The following is a 15,789-nucleotide window of genomic DNA, read 5'->3' as shown; positions in this document are numbered from 1 at the left end:
CATTTCCTCTTTTTTGATTTTCATTTTCCTAGGCTCAGTGAGTGGAAATTGTCTGCCTACCCCAATAAAATCTTGTTCGATGGCTTCATCTCCAAGCAATGTCATTCTATGTCCTAAACAGATGATACCAAAAAGAGGAAGGCCACGTTCAACCCCTGTTGTTTTTCCTACCCCAATAAAATCTTGTTCGATGGCTTCATCTCCCAGCAATGTAATTCTATGTCCTAAAGGGATAATCCCACAAAGAGGAAGGCCACGTTCAACACGTGTTATAAATCCAACCTGCGTTGCTTTGAAACAAACCTTTACTCCTCAACCCATTTCTGCAGTAGCGTCAGAGGTACCTGTTAAAACTACTTCACAGCCTCCGATTGTAGCTGTTAATGGTGTTGGTCAAACTATCAGTGCATGGCATCTTGTTCCCCTTCAACCAGTGGGATTTGCTCTGCTGCAGCTGCCTCAAGGAATGTCAAATCCCATCGTAACTGCTGGACAGTCATTGAAGCTTGTGAATCAGTCATCTGGTTCACAGTCATTTGAAAAAGCAGGCTCTGAGAAGACTGCCAACCAGAATAACAAATCAGAGGAGAAGTTGATTGAACCTGGGCTAGAGGAGATTATTGTTGCCGTTTCTGAGCTTATTGAGACAACGGTGTCTCAGGGTGTACCAGATGAGGACCATGTAAATGCTGATCCATCGCCAGAAGTTAAACAGGCGACTGATGCATTTCCTTCCACTCCTTCAGTTATTGAGGTGGACGATGAGTTTGAGGATGATTCGATGGACCATCAAAATGCATTAGAACACCATACTCCAGCAGAATTGGTTGACCATTCATACACTTGTGTAAAACATATTGTGGAAGAAGAAAATGACAATTCTGTACTAGATAATTCCACAAGAACTGGAAAAGGAAGTGCTGTTGATAAAGATTCTTACAGATCTAACCATGAAGTTGATAAGGATATGCTAAAAAATTCAGAGAATGAGGACCTAGACTTTCATCAAAGGTTACTGCGATATGAAAACTTTATGGACTCTGATAAAGATACTGACTCTCAGAGTGATCTGGAGGATGGTGACAGTCAAAGTGATCCAGAGGAAATGGACGAGAGAATGGTGAGTAGTTTCACTTGTCGGCATTGTAATGATCAGCTTGTTGTTTCTTAGTATAGGATAGGTTGTTTTTTTGAGTAGTATTGGCATTTTGCCAAATAATATAGGGATTACCTTATGAGCTTCATCCTTGCTAATTTTATTTCTTTTTCATGGCAAAGTGTAGATCCATTTGATTTAACCCAGAACTGTCAGGGTGGCAAAATGAAAAGGAAAAAGTAGTATATAACTCATCTTATCAACTAATCACAGTTAATATGTGTAATTAATGCAAAAGTGTATATGCTAATAGAAATAACCATTTGTACTCTGCCTGCAGCTTTGTGATTTGAATCCAGCATATTCCAGGTTCTTCTCATTGGAAGAAATCTTTTTAATAAGGTTTCCACCTGATTCTAAACTCCAGCATAATTAAGATAGACACAAAATACTGGAGTAATTCAGTGGGTCAGGGAGCATCTCTGAAGAAAAGGAATAGTTGACCTTTCAGGTTTACCCTTCTTCAGACTAAGTGTCAGGGTAAGGGGAAACGAGAGATAAACCGTTCAGCAATCTTCCCTGTCTCTATACCTCCTCCCTCGACTCTGTCCATGGACCCCGACAGGTTTGGCAGACTTACTTGCAATTCCTCCAACCTCATTTACTGTATCCATTATTCCAGGTGTGGACTGTAATACATCGGTGAGAGCTAACATAGACTGGGCGATCGTTTCGCTAAACACCACCGTTCAGTCGTCCTGCCTTACGTGATCTCCCAGTTGCTGGACACTTTAACTCCCCTTACCATTCCTACATCTTTCTGTCCTGGGCTTCCTCCATTATCAGAGTAAGGCTAAATGCAAATTGGAGGAACAGCACCTCATATTTCGCTTGGACAACCCAGCAGTATTTTTATTTATTTATGCATGTATTTATTTATTTATTTGTTTGTTTGTTTATTTTATTATTTATTTCGAACAGAATAAAACAATAAAAAGCAAATGTGAAACAGAATATAAAAAACAAAACAAAAATATTTATAAAGTGTCATAAACAATATCTATAAATAAATGAAATCATATGTGTCCGAAAAGGAGCAGGAAGAAGCCAAAGCTTATTAATTCACCCACCCCTTATTCAACTCCTTGTAATTATCTTTTACAAATTTAGCAGCTATATGTACACCATATGTACACCAGCCACAGATGGCATATATGTACACCAAGTTATTTACATTTGAACACTTGTGGGCTCAACTGTTCATTGATCATTGTTACTTTTTTGCAGAGGAGGTGGTGCACAGCTTTTTCACATGTTGGTCTTATTTGTTACCATGTTTTCACAGTTCGACTCAACCTCCAGTGAAGAGGGAATGGACATCGAGAATATGGAGGAAATCTCTGACAAAATCAACATTGATCATCTTATTGCTTATGCCTCTCGTCTTACAAGCAAATCAAAGTATTGTGAATTTTTTATAAATTTGAAATATAATCTGGTTAACATAATGTGTGTACTTACAGATTTCATCTGTTAAATCTGTATATGGGAGTATTGATGTAAATGTTCATATTGAGACACTGTTCCCATTAATAGCACCACAACAGCTTCTGTTCCAAAGAAAATAAACCCACCCTATCCAATCTTTTTCATGGCTATCCTTATAGATTTCCTTTGAATGTTATTCAATGTAATCTAGGTTTTATGTGATGCCACTGCAATAGGAAGAATGCCATTAAACTGGAAAGATATCTGGCCACTAGGAACGCCACATGATGGCAGCCTCTGCCTACAGTCTGTCTGTTTTTCCATCTTTTTTTAATTTTTAGTCTGTTTAAAAGTATGTGTTGGAGTTTCCTAGTATTTTTATGTGGGGGGAGGTGGGTAGATTATGGGGAAAACCATTTCCAACCCAATTCCTGACGAGGATGTGACTATTCTCAAAGTCGAATCTTCGCCCCTCCCCCTTGCGGCCTACCAACTGGATTGGCGCGGCCTTTCCTGCCGGGGACTGGACAAGAGCTTCAGCAGCGGTGCACCACTGGATTCATCGCAGAGCATGCGATGCCTTACCTGGGATCACCGTTTGAAGCTTGGAGTGTTGGGGCTGCTGCTTCACCATTGTGGAGCTGTGGTTTGCAGAGCTCCCAGCTGAGGGTGGCGCTGACTTCAACATCGCGGAGTCCTGGGATCCCTTTGCCGAGGGCCGCCAGCTTGAATCCCCGCCCAGCTCGGCCTGTGGACTTCGGGAGCCGCGAACTCTGGTAAGAAGTGGCCGATTCGGAAGTCTAAGCCGCTAAGGGTGTTCTTCCATTCCGGAGTTCCATCATCCCGGTGAGAGGGCCTGAACATCAGGCCACCGTTGCGACGACTGCAGGGGGCTCAGGAGGCCCCGACAATGGGTGAACATCAAAGACATCAAAGAGGAGGATGACTGAACTTTGGTGCCTTCCCTCACAGTGGGAAACTTTGATTGATCTGTGTGGGGATGTTAATGTTAAAGACTATCATGATCTGTATTCTTTTTTTATTCGTATGGCTGTATGGTGACCCCAAATTTCACTGTGCCAATTGGTGCATGTGACAATAAATGTCCCTTGTCTCTTGTCTTATCTTGTCTTGAGTGCAGATAGATTTTCAAGGATGTTGTCAGGAATTGAGAGGCTGAGCTAGAGTGGTTGGGCAGGCTAGAGCTTTATTCCTTAGATGGGCAGGATGTTGAGGGGTGATCTTATAGAGATGTATGAAAGCATAAGGGGAATAGATAGGAAAAATATGAGCACATATATTTGAGGTGTGAATTAATATGAATCTAAGGGGCAACTTTTTCACTGATATGGAACAAGCTGCCAAAGCAGGTAGTTGAGGCAGGTACTGTAACAGCATTTAAAAGACACTTGGACCGGTACGTGGATAGAAAAGGTTTAGAGGGATAAGGGCCAAACGTGGGCAAATAGGACTAGCTAACATGAGGAATCTAGGTCGGCATGGACGAGTTGGGCCGAAGGGCCTGTTTCCGTGCTGTATGTCTCTGACTTATTGGGTAACATTAGTGCCACAGAGCATACTACACACTAAAATACAAAGTAAACAAGTGCAAGTTGGGCCAACAGGCCCATTTCCATGCTGTATTACTCTTAAGACTCCAGGACCAGAAGTGTTTGCAGTATTTAAGTGGTCAAATAAAATTCTGGCATAATCTCCCTGCTCTTTTATTCCACACCTTAACCTAGCCTGTTTCACTACCTTTTTAATTATCTGTTGTCAATACACTCCTAGGGTACTCTGTTTCTCCACAGCTTTCAGTATCATCTACTTTTTTTGCATCTCTCTCACTTTGAAATTGAACGTCATTTGAAGTTTTTCTTCTCAACTGAGTAGTCAATTAATATCTTGCTGCATCTTAGAGCTGTCTTTCTCGATGTCAACCACATGGACATTTTTTGTATTATCTGCACACTTGTTTAACTCTCTCCATTTATTTAAATTTTTAATCTTTAATACATTGTACATAAAACTCTGAAGCCCCATTGGTTGTAGCCTTCCATTGCAAAAATAACCATCAGATACTATCTGATCTCCAAAAGTGCATTCATGAAATATATTGAGTCTAACTAACTAACTAGTGTTAAAGTTTTGTGTTCAATTTTGTGTCCTTGTTACATCAGCTGTTTGATACATAAACCTTTTTCCTTCCAGATGCCATTTCAACAACCCATACCTTGCAAATAAATTGGATGAGGTGGTGGAAGGCGACATCAAATCCAAGCCAGTAAGTTCCTGTTTGGAGGAGGGCTTTGAATCAATAGTTGATAGGGTACCCTCGGAGGGAGATAATACTTCTGGATGGAAAGCATTAGTGCCATGAGGGGGGTGATTTCATATCCTATCATTTGTACTGCTGAAAGAAGTAGGGAAATCTGCAACTGTAAGAGTTAGGCCTGCTGTAACCCATAGCAATCTTCACTTTTGAAGCAAGCTTCATCTCAACGGCACTTCACTCCGCCCTCTCCCACCTCGACAACAGAGACACTTATGTAAGAATGCTGTTCATCGATTACAGCTCAGCATTCAACACCATTATTCCATCAAAACTGATCACCAAACTCGGTAACCTGGGCATCAACCCCTCCCTCTGCAACTGGATACTGGACTTTCTAACCAACAGACCCCAGTCTGTGAGGTTAGACAAGCACACCTCTTCAACCCTCACCCTGAACACCGGCGTTCCTCAGGGCTGTGTGCTGAGCCCCCTCCTCTACTCCCTCTTCACCTATGACTGCACACCTGTACATGGTACTAACACCATCATCAAGTATGCAGATGATACAACGGTGATTGGCCTCATCAGCAACAACGATGAGCTGGCCTACAGGGAGGAGGTCCAGCACTTAGCTGCATGGTGCGCTGACAACAACCTGGCCCTTAACTCCAAGAAGACCAAGGAGCTCATTGTAGACTTCAGGAAGTCCAGAGGCGGCACGCATACCCCCATCCACATTAACGGGACGGAGGTGGAACGTGTTTCTAGCTTCAGGTTCCTGGGAGTCAACATCTCTGATGACCTCTCTTGGACCCACAATACCTCTACTCTGATCAAGAAGGCTCATCAGCGTCTCTTCTTCCTGAGGAGACTGAAGAAGGTCCATCTGTCTCCTCAGATCCTGGTGAACTTCTACCGCTGCACCATCGAGAGCATCCTTACCAACTGCATCACAGTATGCTATGGGAACTGCTCTGTCTCCGACCGGAAGGCATTGCAGAGGGTGGTGAAAATTGCCCAACGCATCACCGGTTCCACGCTGCCCTCCATTGAGTCTGTCCAAAGCAAGCGCTGTCTGCGGAGGGCGCTCAGCATAGCCAAGGACTGCTCTCACCCCAACCATGGACTGTTTACCCTCCTACCATCCGGGAGGCGCTACAGATCTCTCCATTGCCGAACCAGCAGGACGAGGAACAGCTTCTTTCCGGCGGCTGTCACTCTACTCAACAACGTACCTCGATGACTGCCAATCACCACCCCCCCCCCCCCCTCCGGACACTTATTATTTTTTTATTCAAATCGTTTGCTATGTCGCTCTTCAAGGGAGATGCTAAATGCATTTCGTTGTCTCTCTACTGTACACTGACAATGACAATTAAAATTGAATCTGAATCTGAATCTGAATCTTTTGTCACTGTTTTGCAATATAAGAAAACAGTCAGTCCCACCATTCGGTATGAGTGTGGCTGATCTGCCCAAAGCCTTAACTTCTGTGGCAGTTTCCTATTGTCAACTCTTTTATCTTTCAAAAATGTTTTCTGATTGCTCTTTACCTGCAAAAATCTTGGCTGACAAATCACTGGGGTAGAGAATTCCAGAGATTTGCCATCCTCTGAGAGGTTAACTACCCATCTCAGTTTTAAACATACGTCACCTGTTCTTGTTCAAGATTCTCCTTTGAGTTAAAATCCCTCAATATCCTGTCATGGAGACATACATGAATCCAGATGCTGGAATCTGGGGCAAAAAAAAATAAACTGCTCGAAGATCTTAGCGGGTCAAGTAGAATCTGTAGAAATGCAATGGATGACATTCTGGTCAGGACCCTGCTGCAAGGTCCTGACTAAAAACATTGACCATCACTTCTCCCTCAAGATGCGTTTGTTCCAACAGATTTTATCTACCCTGTCATACTTTCAAGATCTTGCATATTTCAATCAGATCATCCCTCTTTCTTCTAAATACTCTATCTCCAGTTTATTTAGTAATTCATGATAGGAAAACACACTCATCCCTGGAATTGAGTCTTGTGAATACAAGAAACATTTCACATTCCTTGCTTTGTCTGATCCCAATGACTGTTGACAACTGCAAGAAATTTTGTACAGTAAAATCTTGATTATTTCTTGATCCTTTAGAAACACATTGCTAATCTCAGTAAGGAAGCACAAGCTCAGCTGGATGCTCTGATGGAGTGGCGGAGCACGCGCACAGAAAATGAGCGGCAGAGGCGTTCTGAGTTGCGAGACCTCTTTGAAAAGTTGAAGAAAACTTTGGCCATTCGCGGGGAGGAAAAAGCTTCAAAATACTTTATCCTGAAGCAGGTTTGTAAAGATATTTGAAACGTCTGAATGCCTGTATTGTTCGGAATATTTTATAACTGTTAGTTCTCTGCTGTTGTAGGCATTTGCAGAAATCCAGAATCTGCAGAATGATTCTGATTGTTTATCAGCTGGGGAAAGTGTCCAGACTCGCAGAAGGGATTCTCTTCTTCAAAAAATCTCTCTATTGACAGGTAAGGACTGACTGCTGCTCAATAATACCATTTCTTTGAAAGTTATTGTGCAGAAAAATAACTTTTAACTCCTCTGTAACATTTGTTGGGGAGATGGTGAATTTATTTTCATGCAAGGAGACAGGAAGATCTGCTTATAGACATAATATTGTTTAAGAAGGAACTGCAGATGTTGGAAAATGGACGGTAGACAAAGATGCTGGAGAAACTCAGCGGGTGAGGCAGCATCTATGGGAACTATGGGACATAATATTCATGTGTTGTGCCGATTCTAAAAATCACACAATCAACATTATTTGCGAGAGTACTGTGCTGATCATATTTTCTCCCAGATGCACAATTACTTAAAAATACTCAGAATTTGCATTAAAAGTCCAATATTATGAATATTTCTAAATTCCCCAATCTCAATGGTTCAATGGCCCTTTATTGTCACGTGTACCGAATTACAGTGAAATTTGATTTACCATACAGTCATACCAAAAAAGCAACAAGATACAAAACTACATATAGATTAAACATAAACAGCCACCATAGTGGCGTGTGAGAATCCCTAGGGATCACAGCATAAGCGGAGACCCACAGTCATCAGTTCAATGTCTGGGCCACACACATGCTCCTTCACCGTGATGTGGCCAGAGTTGTACCGACCGCTGTCACGCTTTCTGCTGTCCCTGTCTGCCCAAACAGTCAGAAAGCCATCCACACTCGCACCAGACCCCAGGATGTTCTCATGGCGCGATGCCCCCACTAACACCGAGATCACTGCACTCACGGCTATCCCTCCGAGTCCTCACCAGTGCAGGCAGCACGTCCATCTTGTTTTTCATCAACTTCACATTCCCAACTGTGATGGAAGGCAAATAACTTTTACCTTCTACCTCCTTTTCTCCCACGGTCGATGCGATCGAAGCAACCGCAGCCGGGGTGATCAAAGCTCCCGCAACGGGGCGATCGAGGCTTCCGCGATCGGGTCGGTCGAAGCCCCTGCAGTTGGAGCTCCCGAAGTCGATCCCTAACAAAGGGACTGCCAGCTCCACGATATTAGGCCGCAGTGTGGACGGAGATCCGATACGGAAAAAGGCGTATCTCTGTCGAGGGAAGAGATAAAAAATGTTTTCCCCAACCCCCACATAATACAAAACTATAGATACACTAAAACATACAAATGAAACAGACTAAAAACAACAAAAGAAGAAAGGGACGAGACAGGCTGTTGGCGAGCCTGCCACATCCGGTGGTTCACAGAGTTGGAAATAGGATTTCCAGAATTATTTTTCAGTATGTTATTTATGTCTTGATGCACCTGTTTGAAAGGTCTCTTTTTGCCTCTTGTCAAGAAGACTGACTTCACTAGATATTTTTTCGATCTGTAAAAGGAACTGGTATCTACAAGGAATTGGCATTTATACTTAGAATTGTCATTGGTCTAGTTATAACTGCATTATAAGTTGGTTTGAACGCACACAATTTTACAAATATGGCCTCACCAGTGCCTTATAAAACCTTGTGGCGGCTCCCAATCATACCATCATAGTGTCGAACCCCTCGGCACAGGAGTGGTTCAGTCCGGAGGCGGCCCTTAGCCGGAGGCTTTAAAGGCAGGGGTTTGGGTGCCATCTTCCTCTCGTTTGGTCTTCCCTACAACCGGGAGGAACATAATAAAAGATGCCTCTCAAAACACTGGACTTCGTGCTTCCTTTTGAGACCCACGCACTACAACCTTTGCATTACATCCTTGTTTTTATATTCTAGTCCTGTCAAAGTGAATGTTAGCATTGCATTTGCCTTCCTTACCACTGGCTCAATTGGCAAATTAACCATTTGGGAATCCTGTACCAGCACTCTCAAGTCCCTTTGCACCTCCGATTTCTTAATCCTCTCCATATTTAGAAGATAGTCTATACCTTTATTCCTTCTACCAAGGTGGATGATTGAACACTTTGCAACGTTGTATTCTATTTGCCACCTATTTCCCCATCCTCTCTACCTATCCAAGTCCTTCTTCAGACTTCCTGCTGCCTCAACACTCCCTGCCCCTCCACCTATCTTCTTATCATCTGCAAACTTGGCCACAGCCATCAATTCCATCATATATTAATTCAATCTTTCGTATCATTAACATATAATATGAAAAGTTTCAGACCCAGCACCAACCCCAGTGGAACACCATAGTGACAGTGGTGATGGGTTGAGCCTACCTGATGAACTGAATGCTTTCTATGCTCATTTTGAGCAGGTGACACCAGGCCCTTCAGACTCGAGTGTGCCTCTTCCCAGGGTCACTGGTGCAGAGGTTAGATCCACTTCCTGAGGGTGAACCCAAAGAAAGTAATTGGCACAGATGGAGTTCCTGGCCATGCCCTTAGTAGCTGCACCATCATCTCAGTGCTGAAGAAAAGCAAAATTTCCTGCTTAAACGACCACCGTCCATTGGCCTTGACATCCACCATCATTAAATATTTTGAGAGGCTAGTTATGGAACACATTAAATCTAGTCTACCAAGCGGCGTTGACCCACTGCAGTTCAACTACCGCACAACAGGTCCACGGACGATGCCGTCATCCTGGCCGTACACTCATCCCTGGAACACCTGGATAATAGAGACACCTACATCATACTCCTATTCGTAGACTACAGCTCTGCCTTTTACATCATTATACATCCAAGCTCATCAACAAACTAACGGGACTTCGAGTCATCTCTGCAACTGGATCTTTGACCATCAGACCCTAATCAGTGAGGATATGGGACAATGATCCTCTACGATAATCCTCAACACTCCTCCACAAGGATGCGTTCTCAGCCCCCTTCTTTACCCCTTGTACGCCCACGAATGTGCAGCCGTGTTCAAATCTAATTCAATTTACAAATTTGCAGACGACACCACCATTGTGGGCGGACATAAAATAATGGTGAGGCAGGAAGGAGATTGAGAACCTGTGTCCTGGTGTGGAGACACCAACCTTTTTCTCAATGTCAGCAAGACAAAGGCGATAGTGATCGACTTCAGGAAGCAAAGTGGTACACATACCCCAGTTTGCATCGCCAAAGTAGAGGCGGTTGAAAACTTCTAATTCCAAGGAGGCACTTTCACTAACAACTTCTCCTGGACCACCTATATTGAAGCAACGACCAAGAAAACACACCAAACATCTGTACTTCCTTAGAAGGCTTAGGATGTTTGGCATGTCCCCAACACTCACCAACTTCTGGGAACAGCTCCATCCAACACCATAAGAAATTGCAGAGAATTGTGGACCGAAAATTGTTGCACCCTGGCCACTCCCTCTCCTCCCCTCTCCCATCAGGCAAAACATATAGAAGTGTGAAAATGCAAACTTCCAGGTTCAGGGACAGTTTCTTCCCAGCTACTTTCAGGCAACTGAACCATCCTACTGCCACTAAAGAGCAACCCTGAAGTGCTATCTACCTCATTGGAGACCCTCGGACTATATTTGATCAAACTTTACTGGCTTTATCTTGCACTAAACGTTATTCTCTTATCATATGTCGGTACACTTATGAATGGCTCGATTATAATCATGCATTATCTTTCTGCTGACTGGCTAGCACGGTATATTCACTACCTCTGCACACGTGCTTCTAATACTATGGAGTTCTATATTGTTTAGCAGCCTCATGTGTGGCATCTTAACATACAACTTCTCAAAATCCAAGTGAACAACATCCACTGATTCTCCTCTGTCTATCCTGACTGTCTATCATAAAGTACAAAAAGGTCTGTCAAGCAGGATCTCCCCTTAATGTAACCATGCTAAAACCAGCCTATTTTATGTGTGCTTCCAAATACTCCAAAACCTCATCCTTAATAGTGGACTAAAATTTAACAACCACAGAAGTCAGACTAACTGGCCTCTAATTTCCTTTCTTTTACCTATCTCCCTTCTTAAATAGTGGAGTTACGTTTGTGTATTCCCAGTGCTCTGGAACCATTCCTGACTTCAGTGATTATTGAAAGATCCCTAATAATGCTTCCACAATATCAACAGCTCCCTTTTACAAACAGTGTTGTCCATCTGGTCCCAGTGCCTTATCCTCATTCAGACCTTTCAACTTCCCAAGCACCTTCATCTCAGTAATGGTGATTGCCTCACGACTCTCTTGAATTTCTAGCACATTGCTGGTGTCTTTCACTGAAGACGTGAAAAAAACCCATTATTGTTCATCTGCCTTCTTTGTTAGTTTGCTAGAATTGAGATAATTTGTACAGTTGTGGTGGGTGACCAGTATTTGCGAAGACAAAGGTTGTCCTTAAAGATCAAAATAATGTTTTGGTACCATGCAACAGCAAATCTTTATTGGAAGTTGGAAAAAATAATCTCTGCAATGACGTGCAGGAACTCATAACCCTCTGTACCCTGACAACTCTTTGGGACTTTTAGGATGTCCACAGTGAAGAATGTTCTGGAAAGAATTTGTTTGGTAACCTTGAAGTGGTTACAGCAAAAATCCCTCAGGATTATACTGAAGCTGGAAGGGTTAAATGATGATACCGGAATATACCTTTTGTTCCCTCAAGTATTAAAGATTAAGGGATGTTCTAATTGATTGAAGGTATGTTTTAAGATGATTAAAATAATTGATAGGATTGAAAGAAAATATTTCTCCTGTGGAGTAATTGAGAACAAGGGGACAAAAACGGAAAATGATGAGAGCACTTAGTGGGTCAAGCAGCATCGGTGAGGAGAGATACAACCTTTTAGTTCAAGAACTTTGACCAGAACTGAAAAAGTGAGAAAACAAAATGTTTAAAGTTACAGCGAGGATAAAGGTTGGAGAGAACAGATGAAATATCTGTGATATTGAGCAGAATAAAATTGCCTTGGTGACAATTATTATACCGACAGAGATGGAAGATAAAAAAAACAAATTTGTGAAGGGAGAGGAAAAATGGTGAGGGAGGGGGGCAGATTAAATTATTACTTTCAGCATTATGTCTTAAGGGCTGCATTTGCTCTCATGGAAGATAAGGTGATGTTCCTTGAAGTTGCATAGATTATGACTGGAAGCAGGAAGCCAAAGTCAGGGCAGAATAGGGTTGAGAACAGTGAATTACTGTGACAGGTGATTGGAAACTGAGCATTATTCATGCAAACTACATGTGTGCGCAACAGAGTGGTCACCAAATTTGCATTTGCTTAGTCCTTTGTAGAGAAGTCAATGTTGTGGGCACCGAACGCAATGCACAAATTTGCAAAACAGTGCAAGTGAGTTACTGCTTCTCCTGGAAGGATTATTTGAGTCCCAGGGTGGGAAGACCTATAACTGAGCCCCTCATCGTAATGTAGGCTTGCCAGGAATTCCAGAACAGACGGGATGTTCATAGATCTGTGGGTGATGTTTATTATTGTGACAGTACTTCCCATTTCTTGATGACACCAAGTACTGTTTTTTGGTGGACTGTCTGTGGGCCGCTGAAATAATATCCACTGTTCGGTCCGTCAGTCCCAGGTGTAGTAGAGGTTCTTTGAAGCTCTACAAATTAATAGGTTTATATAATTATGACATGGGTAACTTCCGATTGTTGCGGGATGAACCAGTAAATTAGGTCTATGATGGATGGTGATGCATGGTTCTAATACCATGTCGAGTATCACCAGGACCCATGGTTGAGGAGGCCAATCGGGTACTATCAAAATACCAGATGCGGAGTCTTGCTGTATATTCCTAAATACCCGACTGATGAGGCAGAAAGGAGGGAATGCATAAATAAACAATCCCCCAATGCAGCGAAAATGCATCGATTGCCACTGCCCCAGGTTCTGGTTCCCATGAACATAATTCGATAGCTGGTGTGAGCCTGGATGCGAATAGGTCGATATCTGGTGTTCCATACCGTGCTGTAATTTCAGCAAATACATTTTTATCCAACATCCATTCAGTGTTTTCATTGAATTTGCGTGACCTGTTGGCTGCCACTAAATTTAGTTTACCTGGTAAGTAGGTAGCTGATATTCAAATATCTCTCTCTGGATACACTATTGCCAAATTGTGTTGGCCAGATTGTCACATAATGTCGATTTGTTTCCACCCATATGGTTGATATATGCTACCACGGTGGTGTTGTCAATTTGTAGTCTAACATGCTGGTGATATAACCCAGAACAATATGACTTAAGGCCATGGAATGCACTTAACGTTCCCAGGTAGTTTATGCCCAGTGTTTGTAATAATGATGCCTCCTGTGCATTCCATCTCTCCCACAGCTGGAGATGGAATTGGTAGCACCCCATCCAAGTGCACTGGCATCAGTTTGTAGTTCCATAGACGGGTAGCTGATAATGTTTGGATTGGAACAATGCCTAATGTTATCTTTCCACCATTTTAGTTCCATTATGGCCTCTGTTGGTAGCTTCATTGGTCTGTCAAAATGACCACCATAGTTTTTGAGTGCTCGTATTTTATTTATTTTTTGATAATGTAAAGGTCCGATTTGTGCGGCTGGAAACGCAGCCACTATAATGCCAATTATTCTTGCTACCAGTCTGATGGATGGTTTTGTGATGTCAATGATTTTGCTGCAAGCCTCTATTAAGGCTGTAACCTTTTCTTTCGGCAAAGTCACTGACATGTGAACTGAGTTAAGGGTGAACCCCAGATGATCCATTGTGTCAAATAACATCTGTGGTCACCTCTAATGGGTACTGTATAGTAAGCATCTTTTTAAAACGATGCTTGCCATGTAGTAACCTAGGAAATCAATTGCTTAGCAGTAACAAAGGTTTCCATCTAGTAATGAATATATAGTACGAAAGTATTCAAATTAGTCAAATCTATGATGATGTGGCAACCACCATCTTGTTTATGATAAAGATTTTGGACTTGAATTCCTGTGATTCGTGTTGGGTTTCCTCCATTACTCCATTTTATATGGCCACTGTAGTTCAGCATGCGCTTTTGATTTTTCTTTGCCTGTAAGCATGAACATTCGGTTCGGTACATGCTGAACTGGAGGATTATGTTTTTGTATAAATTCTATGGTATAACCCTATACTTCTGAAAATATAAGTGTCGGTAGTTAATTTATTCCATGCATCCAGATAGAATTGTAATCTCCCACCAACCTCGTAAGGAACCAGACCCACCTACCTCCATGGTTACTATTGGTAGGTTTGTTACTTTTTCGGCATCTTCCGTGGACGTTGAGGCGCCGGTGTTTGGATCTGTAGTTGGGTCGGTGTTGAGGGTTAGCGCATTCCCCAGGAAGGCCGGTCTGGGCCATGGCCTAAAAAGACCGATGTTGAGTGTTCCTGGCCTTTGAGCTTTCACCAGTTTGTCTTGGCCGACTGGTGGTGCATAGGGGTGCTTTTTCTGGCCGAAGTAGTTTTTAGACGTTGCTTTAATGAGCCCCAGGGTTTTACCCTCTTCGTCAAGTTCTTTTACCTGTTTTGATAAGTTGCCTCCAAATAGTAATATTGGTGGTTTGGAGGTTCCAGGTTTGCATAGGCCTGCAAATTAGGGTCTAAAGCCGGTTGGATGGCACTTCTTCCTAATGCTGTTTACTCGTATTGGTAGTTGCAAAATAAAGCCAGTGCATCCTGGTGATCTTGTGTCCTGTCTTTTTTGTTTATTGTGCGGGCGAAAACTGTAATTCCCGCTGTTGGGACTTTCAGAACTTTCTGTAGTTTCAAGTCCCTGGCTCTGATTGAGGCTCCGACATGTTTTCAAATACACTGGTTGACACTGGGAACATTCAGTGTTTTGCAGTTCCCTGGTGGTAAGTGTCTTGCTGTGGTGTGCAATAATGCCTGTCCTTATAGCTGGTTGAATGACAAGTAGTCGATACTTACAGCTATTTTAGGTTCCAGGTTTTGGCCAGTTTGATCGGGGTGAATAAACTGGTACACGATATCCAATAGGTTTTCTTGCACCCCATGTGCACTAGGGGTATGTTCTGCACCCCTCTTCAGGGTCAGCCCAGAATTGACCCCCTGTACTCCCCTCTGATGAGGGAGAAATACTGTGCAGCCCTACAAGAGGTACTGCTGTAGGACTTACTAGCTGCCCACTGTGACTAGTCTCCATCTCCCGGAGCCTGTCACTTTGGAGTATTTACTACAACAGCCGCTCCAACTGGCTCCAATGCTCACGGGCACTGGCCATCGCGGCTGCTCCTGAAGTCGCTCCTGCTCCAGTTCCTGCAGCCGCTCCAACCGGCTCTAATGCTCACTGGCACTGGCCGTCGCGGCTGCTCCTGAAGTCGCTCCTGCTCCAGTTCCTGCAGCCGCTCCAACCGGCTCCAATGCTCACGGGCACTGGCCGTCGCGGCTGCTCTTGTTCCCCGCTCCCAGCCGCTTCAATCGGCACCAATGCGCACGGGCACTGGCCGCTCCCGGCTATTCAGAGTCGGACAGAGTCGGACTCATCGAAGTCAATAACTCTGTTAGTTT

The 15,789-nt window shown here is 43.2% G+C and overlaps 1 protein-coding gene across 8 annotated transcripts in view; it reads left to right on the top strand.

Moving 5' to 3' along the window:
• The window catches only part of LOC129700482 (MAX gene-associated protein-like), a 196,367-nt gene that overhangs the window by 158,057 nt on the left and 22,521 nt on the right, over positions 1-15,789 (top strand). For all 8 annotated transcript variants that reach the window (XM_055640999.1, XM_055640996.1, XM_055640998.1 and 5 more), the window contains 5 exons: positions 33-1,120; positions 2,442-2,557; positions 4,796-4,868; positions 6,998-7,183; positions 7,263-7,374. In XM_055640999.1, the coding sequence (XP_055496974.1) occupies positions 33-1,120; positions 2,442-2,557; positions 4,796-4,868; positions 6,998-7,183; positions 7,263-7,374 (1,575 nt within the window). The remainder of the gene's footprint in view (positions 1-32; positions 1,121-2,441; positions 2,558-4,795; positions 4,869-6,997; positions 7,184-7,262; positions 7,375-15,789) is intronic.

The sequence above is a fragment of the Leucoraja erinacea genome, chromosome 9 (assembly GCF_028641065.1).
Source record: "Leucoraja erinacea ecotype New England chromosome 9, Leri_hhj_1, whole genome shotgun sequence".
Classification (NCBI taxonomy): domain Eukaryota; kingdom Metazoa; phylum Chordata; class Chondrichthyes; order Rajiformes; family Rajidae; genus Leucoraja; species Leucoraja erinaceus.
The sequence above is the reverse complement of the archived record's forward strand: the minus strand, read 5'-3'. Positions and strand labels throughout refer to the sequence as shown.